At 40.5% G+C, this 22,278-nt stretch overlaps 1 protein-coding gene across 1 annotated transcript in view; it reads left to right on the forward strand.

Annotated features, from left to right (window-relative positions):
- The window catches only part of LOC138261841 (patched domain-containing protein 3), a 441,476-nt gene extending 419,479 nt beyond the window's left edge, over positions 1 to 21,997 (forward strand). Inside the window, exons 2-4 of the mRNA XM_069211320.1 lie at positions 2,042 to 2,163; positions 12,406 to 12,551; positions 16,958 to 21,997. Coding sequence (XP_069067421.1) covers positions 2,042 to 2,163; positions 12,406 to 12,551; positions 16,958 to 18,666 — 1,977 coding nt within the window. The 3' untranslated portion in view covers positions 18,667 to 21,997. The remainder of the gene's footprint in view (positions 1 to 2,041; positions 2,164 to 12,405; positions 12,552 to 16,957) is intronic.
- The last annotated feature ends 281 nt before the right edge of the window (positions 21,998 to 22,278 follow it).

A 22,278-nucleotide genomic window follows, 5' to 3' on the forward strand; every position in this document is an offset into this window, starting at 1 on the left:
CAGGGTTAATTTCTCATCTACACCACTCTCACATGTTACCTGTATGTGACATGGCAGAAAACACGATGAACTAGAAACCTTCCTTCCCCTACAAACTTTATTGACACACGGTGTCGCCTGCAAAGCTGTTACTCACTTCTACAACTTTATACGCAAGGCTAACAAGGTTCGCCTTCTGGATCTTCACGTGTATTGGGACACCGCTCTGAATGTTACGCTGACAGATAAACAATGGGCTCAGTGTCTTGAGACATCGAAATTGACCTCCACAAATGCTAAATTTAAGTATATGCAGTTCAACTATTTGCATCACACATATCTTACACCAGAACGACTGTCGCAAATGTACCCTGGGGCCTCTGATGCTTGCCTTTGCTGTCACATGATCCCAGCAGTTTTTTTTTACATATGGCGAGGCACTGCCACCCGCTTATCCTCTACTGGGACCAAGTTATGGCAGTGATTTCAGATGCCACGGGTGTCTCTATGAGAAGAGTAGGCACACTTTGCCTGCTGGGCATTACTTCTCGTACGACTGCACACAAGCCGATTAACAAATTTGTTGACCTTGCTTGTGTACTGGCAAAAAGAAGACTAATCATGTGTTGGAAGTCATCTATGTGACCCCCCATTCATCTGTGTCTTTCTGACTTGTGCACAGCTATTTCAGCACAACAACATGTACCAAGTACTGGTGGACCGGGTCAAACGATGTCAAGTACACCTCTAGACTGGCAGAAATATTTGGAAAAAGTAAAATCCAAATCCGACACCCAGCCACCATAGATAGATCACTGGTAGACTACCCCGATAACTAACATCACCTTTGCACTCATTGGTATGTCCCTTCAACGTTCATAAACAACTGGTCATATCTGTGTGCGCTTCTGGCGGCTCCCCCTGACCACCCATCCCCACACCTCTCAACACAATACTCCTATTCACATCCTCCCCACCCCACTACTAACAGCCTCTCTACGAATATAATGTGACTTCATTCCACTGTTTGATTTGTTGTCCATAAACTGGGATAGTTATCACAATTGTTCTCTTCACGTCGCATGTATGTAACTCAGGTTATTATAACTTGCCTCATGTTGACTTGATATACAACTGTTTATTAATTAGTATGGGGAATAACATACTGTATTCCTGACCACTAATACTCTACTACATGCAGTACTTAGACACCATGTAGATTGTTTTGTTTTGTTTTGTTTGTTAAAACAATTATACAAATATTATAAAAAGAATATTTTGGAAGATTTAGGAATATAGAAACATGTAAAGCAATCTTTTAAGATATAAATAAAATAAAAAATAAATTTTGAATGTCCCAGTATTCATCATAACAGAAAGGGAATTGATTGTAAAGATGTAGGATTTAAAGAATGTACTTGAGTTTAGTGCTAAAGGTAAGCAGTATCCTGCATGGGACCGCCATGTCTTGCATGGAGCTCATGGGCAGGAAAAATGAGCTTCAGAAGATCTGCCACAAATAGGAAAGGATTTCTGACATACTGACCCACTTGTCCTGTGGCAAATGGACCAACTGGTCATCATATGATTCCTGATCGCCAAATGAGCTAGGAGGATTTACATTTAGCAGTTTAGAACCCTTTGATTGTGGCTGGGCTTCCACTCCGCTAAAGTTTTAAGTATCTTGATGGCCTAACCTTCTGTTTTTTTCTCTTCTTTTCTCTCTTTATCAGCACCACTCTCGCTGTCACTTCCTTTATCTCCTTTACGCCTTCTATCTGTTCCTTTGTAATAAAGATAAAGATATCTATAATCTCACCCCTTACTCTTGTCGAAAGAGCTTGCACAACAAAATATTTTCACCAGATGAATACATGGCCAGGCCTATTGGTGTTGTCAATGACATCACTAAATGTAGTAATATAAATGTGCTTAGAAGAAAGGATCCACACTGCAACCAATAACAACGAAAAAAACACAGAGCTTTAAACAGTGTTAGCATTTTTATTTCATTTTACCTGGAGGAAGCGAGTACCAATTCAACTATTTCTTCTCATTATAGGTGACTTATTTTACATCAATATCCCGACAGCAAGAATTTGAAGGAAATACGAAGACCGTGATTCCCTTATTTTCAATCACATATTTTCTGACCATAGCATTTTCCATTGTATCATGTCTAAGGTAATCTTTGTCTTCAGTAAACGGATCAGTATGTCATTGGCATGGGACTGGCTGTGTCAGCAGTAGAGGTTTTGTGGGGGCAATGTATCTTATTTGATCTGTTTTATCTGCACAATGGCAGAAATCCCATTTTTTGTCAAAGCAAGACAAATACATATTTGAACATAAGCTGTTAATACAAAAATAATGCTAACTGCCAAAAACATTTTTTCAATCAAAATATTTCTTCAAGTGCAAAACTATGACATTATGTTGTACTGCCCATGGTTAAAGTTTTTATGCTTCATGTAATTCAAAAACGTTTCGCATCGTTAGTTGATTTATAAAAATTATGACTCTGTGGTCAGTGATCTAGCACCTTAGGGCCAGATGTAGAAAGCGCTTTGCATGGTAAAAACAGCGAATTTCGTTGTTTGCGCCATGCAAAACGCACATCGCGATGCTCAAAATGGGAATGCGACTTGCAAATAGGAAGGGGTGTTCCCCTTCCTATTTGCGATTCGCATCGCGATGTAGAATTGCTTTGTGACCGCGAATGCAGTCGCAAAGCAATTCGCAGTTAGCACCCATTTCAAATGGGTGCTAACCCATTCGCAAAAGGGAAGGGGTACCCATGGGACCCCTTCCCCTTTGTGAATGGCTCTGAAAACATTTTTTCAGAGCAGGCAGTGGTCCTATGGAAACAAAAACGTTTCATTTTTTCGAGTGTATTGCAACTCGTTTTCCTTTAAGGAAAACGGGCTGCATTACAAAAAAAAAATATGCTTTATTAACAAGCAGTCACAGACATGGTGGTCTGCTGTCTCCAGCAGGCCACCATCCCTGTGAGTGCTACGAATCAGAAGGGGGTCGCAAATTGCGACCCACCTCATTAATATTATTGCGACCCCCTTCCGATTCGCAGATGGTGTCAGGGACACCATTCAGCATCTGGGTTTGCGACTCACAAATTGCGAGTCGCAAACCCATTTTTTCAAACATCTAGCCCTAATTCCCATTACACAGGTAATCCCAATGGGGCGGGTAACAGAAGTTAGTGGTCCTATCAAGATTATGAAATTTCGGTAGACGGGGAGTATTTCAGATATTAATCAGCTGAAATTTCCAAGTGAAATGCTGTCCAAAAGAAGGAGGAATCCCCACTGGAGCACAGATTACAGCATGTTATTCCACAATATGCTGTAGGCAGGAGTATTTATGTGCAACCCCCAATCAACCCCAGGAGGTATGGGCAAACATTGAGTACATTCACAGTTCTGGTGATGATGAAATCTAGCAAACTTGCAAGGAGACTTTTGCATATAATATCCAACTACAAAGGAATGCTAGCTTAAGTAAACACTAAGGGCCTGATTTAGATCTTGATGGACGAATTACTCCGTTACAACAGTGACGGATTTCCCGTCTGCTGAAATATAAACCCCATTATATCCTACGGGATTTATAGCTGCGATTAGGATATCTTATGACGGAGTAACTCATCCACCAAGATCTAAGTCAGGCCCTAAATGCCAGATTAACAAATGCACTTTCCATTGAGAACTCAGGAGCAGCTGACATTGTTAATGAAAAATACCAGTTTGCAATAAACAAAAGGACATTCACAAACTACGCTCTGTCAGTTTTAGTCAGCTGACTCTCTGCATGTTCATAGATGTTCGAGGAGACAGGGAGACCGAGGGAGTTGGAGTCAAACTATGTAACAGGTGGATATGATGGCATGTTGTCCCTCTCTCTGACTGTAATTGTTTTGTTGTGAAAAATGACTATGTGAATACACACCTATCAGGCCTTGGCTCTTGACTGACATCCTCAGGTATTCCTTACTACCCTCAATATCACAAGGCTTCCATTTTGGATTTTTAGCACTATACAGATGGCCCATCTGTTAGCTCACGGTACTTGATATGTTCTCCAATGCTGCCTGTCATTATCACACTGTGGACTTCCTCCTCTAGACCTATACAAGCCACCCAAGAAATGAACCTGAGAGCACTATCCAAGCTATTCACCCGCACCACTATTGAGGTTTTACATCTAGCTTAGCCTGTTTCTGTTGCATGTCATGGCTACCTCCTGGCATCAATGCCCATAATGCCATTGGCACCAGACTCCACTCTGATAGCTCCCTCAGCCACGTGTTTCAGCCTAGACATTTTCAGTGTCATCTCACCAGTATTCTTTTCATCATCATATGTAAATTTGTTGACGACCACTGAGAAAGGCTGTGTAAATCTCCATGGCTACATCATCACTACTGCAAATTAAATTATCATGTACGACTACCAATTTGCTTATGCTTCTATCTACTCACCTCATACTTTGTCCTCATGAGGGCGTATCTTTTCACAGTACTGGTCTGTTACAGTATTTCCACTACCCTTCCCCAGACTAAATGGCAGACTTTTCAGCATTACTTCCATGTGTTTTCTTTGTTTCAAAATGGCTGACATAGTCACTTGGTGCCCCTGTATTGAGAAATATACAGATATTGTTACCCAGTGACCTCACGTAGTGACTTTGAGGGGTTGAGACCTGAGCACATATAGGACCTCATATAATTTTCATTAATTTAAAAATTGAGTAATGTACTTGTGTCCCCTGGGGCATCACTTCACGGAACAGTCTCTCTGGAAGTGAATCTGAGTACAGATGATGGTAATTGTTTTGCCTGCATATATGACAGTCGTTGGCCACTAATACCTCATATGATAGTTACCAGGTACCTATGCCTCATTGTTAGTGCCAATCAGCGTCTGTGATCTGAATGTTTAGGATTACGATACAGACAACTCTGAGGCCCGAAAACTGAGTCAATACAGTGGCAACCTCAGAGTCTCACAATTGATCAAGTCATTTCTGACTACCTATTTCCTGGTTCCACTCTGCCATCATGAACTTCTGCATTCCCAATGATCTCAACACAGCTTTCAGCACAGCCACCAGCCAGATGTCTGACCAGAAACCTGAAAAAGATCACCACAAACATTTTCTCAAAGTGGTCACTACTGCATAATCCCTGAACGATTCTTCTACATCTGATGTACTAGCCTTAATGGATATAAAAGTAACAACTACAATTAAAAACAAATTGGTGCCTTCATTAAGTAAGTGGTTTTTGAATTAACATAGCTATTGAAATTCCACACAGGAGTCTGCTAATCATGCTGGTTTAAACAACTCATTCTCATTGACCACAATCGGCTGCATCCACCATCAGATGTACACATGTGCTCTTTACTGATCTGAATGCTTGAATTGGGGCTCAGGTTTTGGAAGTGGGAACATTCTCAAAAGAATTCCTCAAGGCTTAACACAACCTGTCAGTCACCTACAAATATTCACCAAGATGACCCCCATCAGGGTAACAATGTGATGGTCCTCAGGGCTGCCTTATATGAAAATAGGAAGTCACTTTAAGTTAAAATTGTCTTTCCCTAATCACCTCATCACGATAAACAGAGAATGGGTCTCTTGACTATTCTCATTATGTGAATGATCTTGGTGTAGATTTCCAAAATGTCTAGCATTATTAGTTCACTCCAAACCATAGCCTTGAACATAGAACCTCCATACTTATTAGTGACTCATTAAAACAAGTGCATGCCCCAGCAAAACAACATGCTCTGATTACTCTGCCTTTAAGGAAGACAAAAGTCTACCTAGATCCATTGAGAACTGAAGATGAATTTCTGGAATCCCTGAGTAGAATCTTGAATTAGGTTTACATTCCGAACTCTCTGCTCACCTACAACTTAACACAAATCTGGGTTCCATCTTCAGCACAAGTCACACCAACTAATGACCAGTGAATACCAGGGAATAACTGCTTTCTTCTTTTTATTAAGAACAACCTCACAATGTAATTTAATTTGACCTATCTTTAACCTTTCACACATTTGACCACACATTACTACTCAGTGGCCCTGTAATGACTGGCAGAATGGGTGAGTTAGTCCACAAGTCAATCTCTCCTCTTTCTAGATGTGAGAAATTGGGTTGTTGGCTGACTGGGGTGAGAGCCCTGGTCAAACAACAACCACAATCCCTTTCAGGGAGAACCTCCAAAAGTCACTAAATTAACCCACGCTTAACCCTGGGTAGCTTGGCACAAGAAGCAGTCAAGCTTAACCTAGAAGCAATGTGAAAAGTATGTATGCAGCATACAACAGTAATTAAATTAAAACAAAACACAAGAAAATTCTCACACCAGTTTAGAAGAATACCATACATTTTAATAAATTATTTTACACCAAAACAACAAAAGTCCAATCAGTAAAACCAAAGCTATGAACTTTTACATTTTTTAGTAAAAACTGGCACCTAAAAGATCAAAGCAGCAACCACTGGCTTCCAGTCACACATGACCGGGTCAAAGACAAAAAATATGAGTGACCGTGATGGAGTGCAGTTTGGGTGCAAGAAGGGGATTGGGCCCGGTCAGCGCTTAACTTCAGACTTAAAAAAAAAATTGAGAAAAATGTTCTGACAAGATAAAGGTCAGCAGGACAAGGCTCTAAGAGGCGTCCGCAGAGGGAACATCATAATCAAATAGTTTTAGGTTGAAGCTGCAGTGAATATTTCTGTGTTCAAACTTAGAGTTTTATTTAGATCTCAGTGGATGGAATAGTCCCTCACAAATGTGATGAATATCTTGTCTGCCGTATTACTATCTCCATACAGTTTAATGGGATCCTAATATGGTGGACAGGCTATCCGTCACATTCGTGGCAGAATATTCCTTGTCACCAAGATCTAATTAGACTCTAAGGCCCTCATTCCAACCCTGGCGGTCTCTGACCGCCAGGGCGGAGGGCAGCGGATGCACCGCCAACAGGCTGGCGGTGCTTCCTGGGCTATTCTGACCGCGGCGGTAAAGCCGCGGTCAGAAAAGGGGAACCGGCGGTTTCCCGCCGGTTTCCCGCCGGTTTCCCGCCGATTTTCCCCTGGCCCAGGGAATCCTCCATGGCGGCGCTGCTTGCAGCGCCGCCATGGGGATTCCGACCCCCTTCCCGCCAGCCTGTTTCTGGCGGTTTTCACCGCCAGAACCAGGATGGCGGGAACGGGTGTCGTGGGGCCCCTGGGGGCCCCTGCACTGCCCATGCCACTGGCATGGGCAGTGCAGGGGCCCCCTAACAGGGCCCCATACAGATTTTCACTGTCTGCTTTGCAGACAGTGAAAATCGCGACGTGTGCCACTGCACCCGTCGCACCCCTGCAACTCCGCCGACTCCATTCGGAGCCGGCTTCCTCGTTGCAGGGGCTTTCCCGCTGGGCTGGCGGGCGGCCTTTTGGCGGTCGTCCGCCGGCCCAGCGGGAAAGCCAGAATGGCCGCCGCGGTCTCCTGACCACGGAGCGGCCATTCGGCGGTAACCGCATGGCGGGCGGCGACTGCCGCCCGCCGCGGTCAGAATGACCGCCTAAGACTCTTTTTTGGTAAGTAGCAGGAGAAACCGCAAGGTCCGTCCGACTGGCGAAGCGCCTCGGGTGGACAGGCGAGTAGGTTGGTCCCAGTTCCCTCCTGGTTCTTAAAGCAGTTTTTGGCTGACCATTTTCTTAGTCCTCAGTCTTGGGATTTGGCCATCCTGGCACCACTAGCACCACAGACAATGGTGGCTATGAACAGGAGGCCAGGAAACTATCCCTTGGAATGACTCTGGTAGTCCTAGGTTCAGGTGAAGATGCAAGGCTCAATAGCAGGGCCAGCCTCTGAGGGTTCAAGGCAGGCTCCAGGCATCAAAGAAGTCCTTCCAGGTACAACAAAGCAGTTTTTCAGAGAGCACAGCAGCAGACAGACCTCTGAAAGTCCTTCCACAGGTCCAGGAGTGAACTGAAGATTTGGTGTCTGAGGTCTAGTTTTTATACCCTGGTGCCTTACTTCTGGAAGGTGGGAGCAGTGTCTAGACAGTGACTTTGAAGTACATGGACTTTCCTGACTTCCCTTCCCTGGCTCCAAGCTGGCTGCAGTGACAATGCTGAGGTGATAAGTCTTTTGTGTGAAGGCAGAGCACTCCTTATTCAGTTGCCACTGGGGCTATGCTCAGCTGTGCCCACACACCCTACTAGCAAATGGCCTACACAGGCACACCTAATTCCTCTATTGTGTGACTGACTAGGGCAAAACCTGTCCTTGGTTGCTTGTGTTCTTGTTCAGGGAGGACCTGGCCTGGCAGTTCAGGCTGGACTGTTCCCATGAGGAACAGGGTCAAGACTGATTTGCATATGGCTGGATCCAAACTGAGGTGGGATGGTATACGAAAAACGATGGATTGAGATGCAGCCTGGACAATTGCCAATAGCTGAGATTAATTCAAGAATTCCATCCATCACCTTGTTTTTGCAACTGTCTAGGAGGAATTCACAAAGTCAGTTATTCACACCCAGTCATGTAGCCCAAGACAGGCTGCAGGCACAATGGGGCCAAGGGCGGAAAAATGCCAATTGCATTTTTTGAAATTGTAATAAAAACATGACTCTTATCATTAAATAGAGTTTTTCATTACAAATCCAAAGATATTAGATATAACATAACTAGCTGCTTCAATAGGAAATTACAATTTATGAAATGTAATAAATAATCTCCAGTGTCATTCTGTGGTAAGGGTAGACCTCACAGTTGTGAAAAACGAATTTAGGAATTTTTCACTACCGGGACATGTAAAAATGAAAGGTACATGTCCAGCCTTTTAATTAAAATGAACCCTGCACCACACACCTAGGCCTACCCTAGGGGTGAATTATATGTGATACAAGGGGAGTTTAAGGCTTAGCAAGGGGGTTTTCTTGCAAAGTTGAAATTACAGTTTAAAACTGTATTCAGGCCTTAGTGGCAGGCCAGGGACATGTTTTAAGGTGCTACTTAAGTAGACTGCACAGTAAATGCTGCACGCCCACTGGTATCATTTAATTTACAGTTCCTGGGTATATAGTATGACACTCTTTTGGAAAATGGGTTATTGGTAAGAACAGGTAAGTACCTACACTTAGCAATAGGCCACCAACCTCCACTTAGGTCCAGTTAGGTCTCAGTAAATTAAACCCAGCTCAACCCTTGGTAGCTTGGCAATGAGCGACATGGTTTAACTTAGGAGACAAAGCGTAAAGCATTCAAATATCACAAAACAGTAATTAAATAAAACACAGGAAACAGTTTAATCCAAAATCAATTTATGAAAATAGATTATATTTTTATTTTTAAAATGACATCAAAACGAATAAAATCGGATAAAGGGAACCGGAGATATTCATTTTTAAAGAATTAATGCTTTCCAGCGCATAGAAGTAACCAGCGCTCAAAGGGTTAAAAAAAGGTCACACTGGAAAGGAACAAAGTCCAGAGTTCAGGCCACCTACGAGGTAACACTGTCACACGTACTTTCAGAAGTGTTTGATTCAGGAAAGTGGTCCACAGCACCAGCCAAGGGTTCAGAGACTCTGGTGTGCCTTTTGAGGTCTGGGACTACAACTCCCACATTGCACCTCTTCAACTTATGGAGTTGCTCCAAACGTCTCCAAACTTCTGGATCTTCTTCCAGAAGTCCTTTTTGTGTCCTTGAAGTGTCCGCAGCTTGATCCAAGGTTCCAGAAACTCTGAGTTGCTCCTTGGGAGTTGGGACTACAATTCCCAGAATGCACCTGGTCAGAATCCTCAAATGGCCACTGGACGCTGGTCAGCTGGGCTCTGCTTGCAGGACTTGATGCAGGGGACTCTGGGCAGCTCCTTTGTACCTGTAGCAAACAGGGAGTCTCTTCTTGACACAGTAGAAGACAGGTAAAGTCCTTTTAGTGGTGAAGCCCAAGTGTGCAGCTGGTGCAGACCTCCAGAGTGCAGTGTCCAGGTGCAGGTCAGGGGTCCAGCGTGGCAGTCCTTCTTCTCCTCTCTTGTTGAAATCTGATAGGGATCTGAGGTGTGGGTGCAGGTCTGCCAGTTTTATCCCTGCTCCTGGGTGAAAAACAGGGGGTCCTGATTCTCTAATCAAGTGCAGAGTCCTCCCCCCTGTGATGACCACTTTCTGGGAAGTGTGGCAAAAATCAATCCCAGAGAGCAACATTCCTCAAAAATCCATCATGGCTGAAAGTGATTTTTGGAGGTTACATCTGGCTGAGCCCACCCACTGGTGTGGCTAAAAATCCTAAACACACCCCTCTCCTGCCCCCTCCTAATCTAATCAAGGGGCTACCTAATTGTCTGGGTTTGCAGGATGTGAGGGTGTTTCTGGGTTGCTCCAAATGTCCTTCTCTGCCTTTGAAGACCAGTTTGGCAGCCCTCCCCCTTCCTGCTTCATGTGGAGCCAGGCCACTTCACACCTCATCAGATGCTGGCCAATCAGAGCACAGCAGCAAAAACACTGCAGGGCTGAAGTTGGCAACTTTTCAGGTAAAGTTTAAAACTCTTTACCTGAACAAGTTATATTAAATCCAACAACTGGACGTTGTGGGATTTATTATAACAATTAATTTGATACCAAACGTCTGGTATCTGTTACTTAAGGGGACTTTAAAATTAAAATAAAGCCTATGGAGGCCATTCACTACAATGAGGGAAAAACTAATTTTGCTGTTTTACCTCACCAGGGCTTATAAAACTATTTGTATAAGGTCCCTGCTTATAGTTACATGGCACCCAGCCCCAGGGACACATAGGGCACACCTTAGGGGTGGCCTATATGTAAAAATTAGGTAGTTTAAGACTTTGGAACTATTTTTAATTCCAAATTCGAATTTGCATGTACCTTTAACTTAAAAGCAGCCAGCAAGGCAGACCTGCCTTTAAAATGGCACTGGGCACCTCAGCAGTGCACCTAGGTGGCACTACCTATGCTGGAGTCCCTAAACCTCCATGCCCTACCATATACTAGGGACGTATAGGTAGGTTGACTTAGCCAATTATAATGAGCCTAATTTGCATACTGATTATACACAGTGCATAGGCCCTGTGACTGGTTAGAAGTACCCAGGGCACCATCAGAGTCAGGAAAACACCAGCAAAAAGTGGAAAATGGGGGCAAAATGTTAGGGGGTCTCTGTAATCAGCCCTGTTCTCTCACACACTCTACAAGGGACTTCTAAGTAAATTAACTATGTTGATTGGGTATAAGCCAATTTAACCATGTTTTAGGGTAGTGAGCAGAAGAACGTTAGCACTAGTTAGCAATGGTACTTTGCACAGAGTCCTAGTGCCAACACAGTTTATGCCCTGGAAAATGGAGAAGGAAAGGCAAAACATTTGGGGATAGACTACCCTAAGGCTGACGGGTCCAACACTAGATAACAGAACTCACATGTTCAATTTGTTCCCTATCTGTTCACATTGTTCATCATAACCTGCAAAGTCCAACAGAATTCAGCACTATTACACCCCTTTGAACAGTGAATGTGATCTGCTTGGTAAGAATACTCAGCAGCTACAACCAGGAGTGCCTCATGTGTAATGACAACACTCAGATCTACATCACCATTTCAACTAAGTCAGGGGAATATGGGTTCAACTGGGGCAATTTTCAAAGATTTATGCATCAGATCTGGTTGTCCCAGTGCATTAAAGGCTGCGGCACAGCGGCTAGGACCTACCCATCCACTGAACACGATTTCTAACCTCAGTTGGTGACACTATCCTGACCATGTCCCCTCAGATCAACAATATCACTAAAAATGTATTCTACTACCCATGTGTACTTTTTAGCATCCAGCCTTTGATACTCCTGCTGTAAAGTAATGCCCTTGTTCCTGCAATGCTCTGAACACTGACTGTTGTAAAACAATATATCTGAGACTCCTCTCCAAGATGATTGCCAAGTTCCAGATGGTTCCAAGTCTTAAATGTTACTTCATTCTGCACCCGACACACATGAATACCTTCTCCTTTGATTGTCTCCATTGAATGCCTCGTCAAAGAAAGGTTCAAATATACCACTGCTTTGTGTACAAGCTTAGAACACGAGGTGCTCATGGCAAAGCTTTCTGTCCAAAGTTTTCGATCCAGCATGCCTGACAGTGCTTATGTTAGGGACTTCCCTCTTATGTCACGATAATTGTGTAGCAGACTTTGCAATAATTGGCCAGAACTTACTTATTAAATGTACTGTTTTCATATTAGGTCAGGATGCCTAGCAAGCATATCACTAAAGCTTACTTCTGTTTTTTAGCACAGCCATTGTCAAGGGAATATAAAAAGAATGTGGATTCATGTTTTGAATAATTGCCAATATGTTACTGTAAAACAGATAGTTATATACTTTTCAGGTTGGACTGCGTGAGGAACAAAATTTGGGTTGCATCATTTGGAGTCATCTCAGCTGGATTGGCTGTATTGGCTAGTTTTGGACTGCTACTGATGTGTGGAGTTCCATTTGTTATAACCGTAGCAAATTCTCCATTCCTTATTTTAGGTAAGTGACTGTTTCTAATGGCCACAGAGTAAGAAGTGAAGTTTTGCCAGTTCATTCTCCTTTTCCCAAATTAAAGGTATTTCACTGGATCATTTATTGTATATGAATACATAGCATAAAGCACTGTGATATTTATCTGTTCATCAGTTTTATAAAACTGCAGTTTATAGATGTTTCATAGACCAAGGGCTCAATTCAAAAAGGTAACCTTAGACTTTTGGTCTACGTTTGGACCAAAAGTCTAAGTTGACGACTTTTCAATATTCACAAACATAAGTCATAAGTAGTATCTTTACCTCTACATTCGAGGTGGAATCTCCGCTCTCGGGGTGGAGATTCCACTCCAAGTATGGAGATTCCGCCCTGAGTGCGGACCTAAAGATGCTATACGTAACTTACCTTTGTGAATACTGATAAGTCGTAAACTTAGGCCCGTATTTATACTTTTTTTAGCGCCGCATTTGCGCCGCTTTTTGACGCAAAACGGCACAAACCTACAAAATACAATGGTATTTTGCAAGTTTGCGCCGTTTTTGCGTCAAAAAACGACGCAAATGCGGCGCAAAAAAAGTATAAATACGGGCCTTAGACTTTTGATCTTAGATCAAAAGTCTAAGTTTACTAGTTTGAATCGGGCCCCAAGTGTATAACACACCTTAGAATATCAATATACTTTGCATACAAGAGCCAGGTTTATGGACGAGGGGTAACGTATGCTTTTCATGAGTTATATAGATATGTGAAGTACACCTATTGGGTTGCTCAATTTTTTTTAATCCAAATTCGTATATGTTATTATGACGGTCTGAAGAAACAGGCATAAGTGTATAGTATTCAAAAATAACACATGCTTACATATGTTTTCTCTGCTCCTCATATGCATATACTATAAATTGAATTGAATATATATGTTTATAGGAAGCTAGATACATTTTTCATCTTTTGAAATCTTTTTTTCTTCTCAGTTTACAATGATTGCCCCAATTTGTTGTTTTTACCTACACCATTATGTAAAACTGTTGGTTATTGGTGAATTTTTTCACACTGTCTATAGCACTCACATGTGCATCTTTGAAGTTTATCTTACAGAAGCCAAAAATGTTGCAAATAATTTACGAAATGCTTGTGAAAAGCAAAGGATGTTACACCTGAGTAAACGATCAACACTTTGACACAGGACTTCTCTAATCGCTCATAGGTACTTCCTATGTGGAAGGTAGTTTGTAAATGACACACACATGAGTAACTGCCACCTGCAGATGGAAATCTCCAAATGGTATAATATAGAAAAATAAATAGTTTATTAAAGTTGGAAAAAATGTGTATTTATATTAAATGTAGAACAAATTAAAACATTGTACAGCGCTATTAACCCAATTTTGATTTGAAATTTTAATTCATGTTAATTTTAATTTTAAACAAATTCCCACCTCATGTATTTTTAAAATATTATGCACCCATAATTATTGAAAATGCTGTATAGAAGTAATTTAAATTAATTTAATAATATTTTATGCATTCATTTGACACTCAAAAAGTTGTTAAAATAACATATAATTAAATGATATGTTTTATTGTTATATTTAGTTAACACTCAGTTATATTAATTTATGTTTATAGCTATTTCAAACAATGTACTTTATTTTAACATTATTTCCTACGGGGTTTTATTGTAATTCCCTACATCCATTATTGTATTTGGTGGGATTGCTGATGTATAAATGGTTGATCATGCGTGAGGCTAGACTTACTACTGTATCTTTTTGGCAGTAGTAACTATCATTTGTAAATTTGGCTCCACCCCATTTTTCATGGAGTGGAGATATGTAAATCTACACTTTTGGGTAAATAGCCAAAATTTGTAAAGTTACTAAAAAGCGGAAAAGTAAACTAGAATGCGTAACCTCACAAGTTTAAGTTACCCTTGTGAATAGTCTCGAAAGGCTCTTTCCCTCCATCTACTCTACCCCCTACAGATCTTTCAGAGATTCACAGCTCACTTTATCTTTACCTTTTCCTTCCCTTCTTTATCCATTAATCTTCTCTTCTTCATCACATTAAGTGGCATATCATTCTACAACCTATGGGGCCCAATTCACAAAGAAAAGATAAACACTCATGTTTATTGTAAGCAAATGAGTTTTGATAATTCGCAAACATTCCCAGTAATGCGCCTGGGAGTTTGTGCCAATTGCAGCAATCCAGTCGTATTACAGGAATAGGCCATTTCCTCAGTGCAGAGTTATATAGAAGGTATAACTTAGCATAGAGGAGCTGCAGCCCGATATGTAAACTGAATATTTTTTCTGTAAGGGAATGCATATTTATTTATGGCAAAATCCTTTCCCACACACATCCATAAGTTTAACAGTGTTCCTCGTCCACACACCCTTGAAGTAGAGTTTCTTCAGCTCTTTGCTATGGTAAATCTCCAGCCCTTTAAAGAGTGCAGAAGAATCAGAGAGGAGTTTATGAATGGCAGCACAGGTGTAAATGTCAACTGTTTTTTTTTTTATTTAGGTCGTATGTGTCTCTACTACATTCTGTTTCTCTTTTCCACTAAAACTCTTTCCACACTCATGCAGCCCCTACACACATCTTATAAATCTTGGATTCAGTTTTGTTCTATATCCCATTTTCAACATATGGGGTATGATTAGAGTTTACATTTTGGGGTATGATTAGAGTTTCCTAAAGTGCTGCTAGTGTTTTACCAACTAATGTAAATGTATTTGCAGTTTTAAATATTGCCAGCAATCACAGTATTCGTATTCATTGCTCTCGGCTACTCTGACACTTTTTTTTATGTTTAGCTACTTGATATCTCCTTCCCTTCACGCTCCCTCTTAAATAGGTCCGGCTTAAATGACAATATACTTTTGTACCATATGCGAATGTGACTTAGGTGTTTTGTGCTCCATTTGTGTAATTTAATTGATTCAGGTTTTTGTAATCATGTGTAGATTATACACAAATGTATTATGGTATTCATGTAATATAAATGTAATCAAGGTGATAATGTGTGAGGTATGTTATGACATTTTCCAATCCATGCAAGATTTGCACCTATAAAATGTGGTGAATGTTTTCTTTTTGATTACTGTTCATCATAATAAGTTGCTATTTTATTATAGTGATTATGAACAAAAACACTTTCTCATAGAAAAAGGCTTGATATGCATGCAGCATATATTATTTGTGATTCCAAATAATGATTGAGATATATAATGTCCATGCAAGAGAATATCTTCTTTCATGTACTACACGTAACATTTGGATACATTGGACCTGATTGACAAAGGTAAACTTATAAGTTTTGTGTAAGTTTACTATTTTGCTGTATTCACAAAGCTACACTTTAATAGCACGTTTTTGGCTGTGGAGACTGCAGTCAGGGTGAAGAAATGTATACATAAAAGGGAGGCCTGTCCTATCGTCTTGTGTGCGGGCTTCTCCTCCCTGACTGTGGAGTCTCTGCTGTCCTAAAGTTACTATTAAATTGCAGTTTTTGAATAAGAGTAAAGTTACACAAGTGTGTAAGTTTACCTTTGTGATTCAGGCCCATTGTGCACACCTAAACATCAACTTGAATGTGAAAAGGGGCTTCACTCGCAGGAGTGTCAACGGAATAAGTAGGCAAGGGGAGTGCAAACTGTGCAAACTGTGTAAACGTTTATAAAGTGGAATCTTTAGGGGTTTTCTTAAAAGGCCTGAGAATGCTTTGATCCACTTATCTGTGCACTTAAATGACATCAAATGGATCACGGATAATTGGCACAGAAAGAGTGGGAAAGTGCACCAACTTATACAGCTGGTATTATATCTGAGCAATGCAAGCCATAGTTACTTAAAATGTTTCTAATAAGTGATATAATATGCAGTAAAAAAAAATCCGATGTTTGTCTTTCCTTTGCATGCGTGACATGCACTTTCTGTACGTTCTATTTATGTAGGGGTGTGTGTATCAGGTACATACATAGCATATGGATTGTCACATCCATTATAGTATAAATATGTGCACATATTTAGCACAGGACTATAAGTGAATACCCAAACAGCTGTGAGCTGAGACCTTGCCTAGGCATACTGCTTGCCCATGGGCAGCTCACACATTTGCATTTTGAAATCAGCACATTGTGAATCAGGGCGTTATGCTTATGTCTTCAAAAAATATAATAGATGTGCATGACTGTACTTCGAAAACATAGGCCCTTATTTATACTTTTTTAGCGCTGCCTTTGCGTCATTTTTTGACGCAGAAACGGCGCAAACTTGAAAAATACAATTGTATTTTGTAAGTTTGCGCCGTTTTTGCGTAAAAAAGCAGCACAAATATAGTTTTTTGCATAACCACAGCCTTAAAATGATACATAAATATTGTAAATATTCTCTCTGCTTGTCTTTAGGAGTTGGTGTTGATGACATGTTCATTATGATCGCTGGTTGGCAACAGACTAAAGTTAAAGACTCTGTTGAAGACCGGATGGCTCACACTTACGCAGATGCCGCTGTGTCCATCACAATCACAACCCTTACCACGGCCTTGGCATTCTACATTGGAATAATGACTTCTTTTCAGTCGGTTAAATCATTTTGTATCTATACTGGCACTGCCATTATGTTCTGCTACTTATTCAATATCACCTGTTTTGGAGCTGTTTTGGCACTAAATGGTAAGCGAGAAAAATCCAACAGGCATTGGCTGAGCTGCAAAAAAGTGGAAGAAGTACCTCAAGCTGGCCGTTCCTCTATATACAGTGCATGCTGTGTAGGGGGCTCCTATGACTCAACAACTGGTACAGAACAAGAACATCCAATTCCGGGATTCTTTAAAGATTTTTATGGACCTTTTCTTACCAATGTATGGACTAAGGTATTTGTGGTGGTCTTCTATTTTGGATATTTGGCCTCTGGCATCTATGGGTGCCTACAAACACAAGAAGGTATAGATCTTCGAAATTTGGCAAGTGATGATTCCTATGTCAAACCTTTTTATGATCATGAAGATTTGTTTTTTTCCAGTTACGGTCCAAGAGTTATGGTTTCTGTAACCGAAGAAATAGCCTACTGGGACACATCTGTTCGTACAAATATTAGGAAATGCATGGACTCATTTGAAAATAATTCTTATATTGACAAAAGTCTTACCGAATCATGGCTAAGTACATATGAGCTTATATCTGTTCCCATGAGAATAGACTTAGACACCAAATCTACTTTTATTGGCAATTTATCATTATTAAATGGTGTAAACCCAAACTTCATGCAAGACATTGACATAAAAAATGGGAACATTCTAGCTTCCCGTTTCTTCATTCAGACGGTAAATGTGATAACTGCAGTTGATGAAAAAACAATGTTAAACCAAATAAGGGAATTGGCAAAGGGCTGCAGTGTCCCAGTATCAGTATATCACCCTGCATTTATATATTTCGATCAGTATGTTGTGATAGTGGATAATACTATTCAGAATGTTCTAATCGCTACAGCAGTCATGCTAGTGATCTCATTATTACTGATACCCAGTCCACTCTGTTCATTGTGGGTGACATTTGCAATTGCCTCCATTATCGTGGGGGTTACAGGATACATGGCGTTTTGGAATGTTAACCTTGACTCCATATCCATGATCAATCTGGTAATCTGTATAGGATTTTCGGTGGACTTTTCAGCACATATCTCGTATGCATTTGTCTCTAGTAAGGGATCCACACCCAATCAACGGGCCGTAGATGCTTTGCATATTCTTGGCTATCCTATAGTCCAGGGAGCTGTTTCGACTATATTGGGAGTTCTTGCATTGTCTGCTGCAGGAAGCTACATCTTCAGAACGTTTTTTAAGATCATGTTCCTTGTTATAGCTTTTGGTCTTGTGCATGGTATCATTTTTATTCCTGTCTTTTTAACTTTCTTTGGAATGTGTAATAAATCATGCGACAGGGGAGCTACAGTCAAAGAATCTAAAAAAGCACAGGAAATGACTGACAACTGCAAAGGCACACCTCACGATATCTACGTAGTTGACAATTACAATAAAAAACATGATGTAGTTATTTACAATAAACACGTGGAACCCATGCAGCATATATATTTTCCAGATCCGGATTGCCCCTGATCAGTCAAATGTGAAACATTAATATTTAGGAAACTATCTGGGTTTTATTAAATGCACTGTCTGTAAACTGGAATTAGCATGACATCAGATTGCGTCATTCATGCACAATATACATTTCTCTTTTGCCCTTTGATACATTTTATCAAATGCTTTTTATGATGTCATCATAGAGATTTATCAACTACTTTTGTATTGTTTTAGTAATGCTGGCACAGAACACTTTTTCTGACCGTGTGTGACCACAGTTTGAAGAAAAAATAAGTATATTTGCATTTTCATTTATACACCTTGTTTAACAGAAATTGTTTTATTTGAACATTGGATCGCCCATGTTGATTGGAAATAATCTGAACTGAATTTCAGAGGCTGACAAAGAAAATTTAAAGACATTGTGGTCCTGTCAGCCATGGACTTTCTTATCTCACGCCTCTGCATACACAAAGGCCCAAGAATACAGAGCTAAATATTACCAAGGAAGGAGGTGGTGCAAAATAAGAGCCTAGCCCCTCTATCCTAAGCTTTTGCAGTCCCTGGGATTATTACTCAATTTGTCTAGCCCTGGACTAAGAGCCATCACACCAAGATAACGAAATGTAAAGCAGTCACAACTGGAAATACTGAAAGTAAATAGACTCAGCTATGGCATGTTTTAGCTGCTGGCAATCGCCAAAGGAGAACTTCAATGAACAACGGTCAAGGCACCACATTTGATGACCTTTTTGAAAAAGTACAAGAAAGACTGAGCAAAACTAAATTATAGATGATATTCAGAAGAATTGAGAATTATTTAAAAAAATGTTTCCTCTTGGAGGCGTACAGGAAAACATCCCAGAATAAGACTGAACTAATGGTTTTTAAAGTTGATTTAAGTGGTTATAGGAAGTCAGCTTTGTAAACCAAGAAGACCGATTTCACTGAAAGGAAGGGACAGGGTGAAAGTCAGCCCTCTGAGATGGTTAACTAACCTAGGAACCTAATGTGGGAGGAAGAGTCAGGCGTCAGACAACTACAGTCCTAAGAATTATGCAATTCACTAAACAACTTGTTCCCGAAAAAAATCCAAGAGATTTGTGAAAACTTTAAGAACGTGCCCAAACCTGTGCAGCTCTTGAGGTTGAGTTAGGTCAGAAATGGTTGACTATCAAACTTTAAAGAAAGAATCATCTAAAGGTCTCTTCCGTGCCACAGAGAGCTTCTCCGGCAAAGTCAATGTGTATTAATGTGCGCATTCATTCTTTTGTTGCGAGGGAGATCTGTCATCTTTCTGAGATCAATTTGACGTTTTTTGCCATTAGCAGAGGGCGAGAGTGTCCCACAGGTGAGGTTAGTTAAATAATCTGCATAGTAAATTATGTGGAAGCTTCAGTGGGTACATAAAGTTCTGATGCTTTGAATGTACCCCTGATGCATTTAGGCACTTCAAAAATAAAATGCTGGAGGTGCCCCTTACAGCTTTTATATCAGACAGTGACACAGTAGCAGAGAAACAAGTTACAGTTATCATATATTTAAAATACCTTTGTGGGTTTGAATGATCTGTTCAATCACTGTCCAATATTAAACCTACCTTTACTTTTTGTGACTAAATGCTAGATTGGAAAAAACATAACGACACCAGGAATCTATATAAAAGTATTGAACTTTAAAATGATCATTATTTGAGGTTTCCACTCACCAGAGAAATGCAGACCTTTTTGAATGATAACTGAGATCAAAGATTTGCATTATGTGATGGTGAGCACCTAGCAGCAGTGATACCATTGGACCACGTGACCACATTAGCCATGGAGGGCAATGTTTGTTGTGATAAACCAACTGGAAACCTCCATGAAGGTCACAGAGGAAATGTTGATTTGACTTCATTGTACATTTTTTAAGACAAGCATGACCCCATGACACTAGTGGACCTAAGGTGTGAGTTGTATTTTGACAGGTGGAATACTCCATCACAGGCTTGGCTTGAAGGTTATCCCGCCCACCATAACATAAGTGCCTTATATTCTACAGCACTTTTAGTAGGGACGATAAGTTATGTGTCCTGTTTGTGATTTAGTATCACATCGCCAAACTCTAAATCAGGCCTGTAGACTTTTCAAAATTACTATTACCATCATGTCAAGTTAGTGTTATATTCTGAGAGGTCTAAATAGCTTCTAGTGTACACTCTGATCAAAGCTGTTGCCATTATAGTTTACCTCCTATTTGTTTCCTTTGTTCAAATGATCAGGTGACACAGTGAGCTGTATCCACCATACCCAATGATGCAGATATTCTGCTAATTCAATAGGAGGCCCATATAAAATATATTGTTTTGTCAGATACACGTGAGAGTACAAAATACAACTGACTATTTGAAAAGAACATTAGATTTGTTGCTGTCAGACATAAAGCACTAACCTTTGTACCATTGACATGGTCAGCTGCAATGGACACATCACCAGCTCAGGTTGAAAATAAGCTAGCAGCTGGGCCATGTTTTAATGACAAATTATTATGTGAGACCCAAGCAAATAGTTTCGTAAAAACAGCATATTATACTTCGCTGCACTATACCTTACTTTGTAAATGAAAGTTTATATCAGAAAAGGAACATTTAGTACTGCTTGTGATTTTTAAAATAAGGAAGTGTGACCATGTGACACTAGCAAGGAAGCAACAGAGCTGGGTGATGATTTAAGAAGCATTTTAAGCAGTTAATACACTGTATAATCTTCAAAGTAATTAGAAAAATTGACTCTAGTATTTGGTGGTGAAAAGAGAAAACATCGACCAGTCCAGATTGAGCTTTTTGCTTTGCCAGTTTGACACATCAAATGCCAGAAGCAACCTAAAAGCAGCAATGTCATGATCGGAATGTCCCAGGAATACAGTCTGTCTTAAATTCTTCACACTGAAGGGCACTTGATTACAATACTGTCAATGCTTGAAAAAAGACTGGCCTCATTAGAGTTTGACAGACGAGTTACTCCGTCACAAACATGAGGAATATCCCATCTGCCGTATTACGATTCCCAAAGGATAGAATGGGATCGTAATACAGCGGACAGGATACCTGCCACTTTTGTGACAGAGTAAACCCGTCCGCCAAACTGTAAATCATGCCCTAAATCTTTATTTACTCCAAGCATACGTTTTGACAGAGTTCAGTCTTGGGGCCTGCGGCTGGATAATCTGTTATTTATTGCTTTATAGGTTTATTGTTTCTTTTTTGTTTTAGTTAAATATCCTGTATAGTAAATTATGTGGAAGCTTCAGTGGGTACGTAAAGTTCTGATGCTTTGAAGGTACCACTGTTGCATTTAGGCACTTTAAAAATAAATAAAATAAAACTAAACAAAACGTTTCTGCTTCATTCTTTCCGCTGATAAAAGCTTCTGGTGCAATCTCATATATGTTTGGCCCTTTATCCGCCTGGGAACTGTGGTACCTTGAGATGGTTAAGTGTTTCTGGAGGACTCTCTAGAAGTTGACACAGCTAGGTTACATCTTCAGTTTCTGGCAGCACACAGATCACTTGATGGGATGCTCTTCCCCTCAGTAAATTGCTAAAATCTTTCAAGTTGATCTGAGAATGATGATGGATCTCCCACACAACAAAAAGGGGGTGATAGC

The sequence above is a fragment of the Pleurodeles waltl genome, chromosome 10 (genome assembly GCF_031143425.1).
Source record: "Pleurodeles waltl isolate 20211129_DDA chromosome 10, aPleWal1.hap1.20221129, whole genome shotgun sequence".
NCBI lineage: Eukaryota > Metazoa > Chordata > Amphibia > Caudata > Salamandridae > Pleurodeles > Pleurodeles waltl.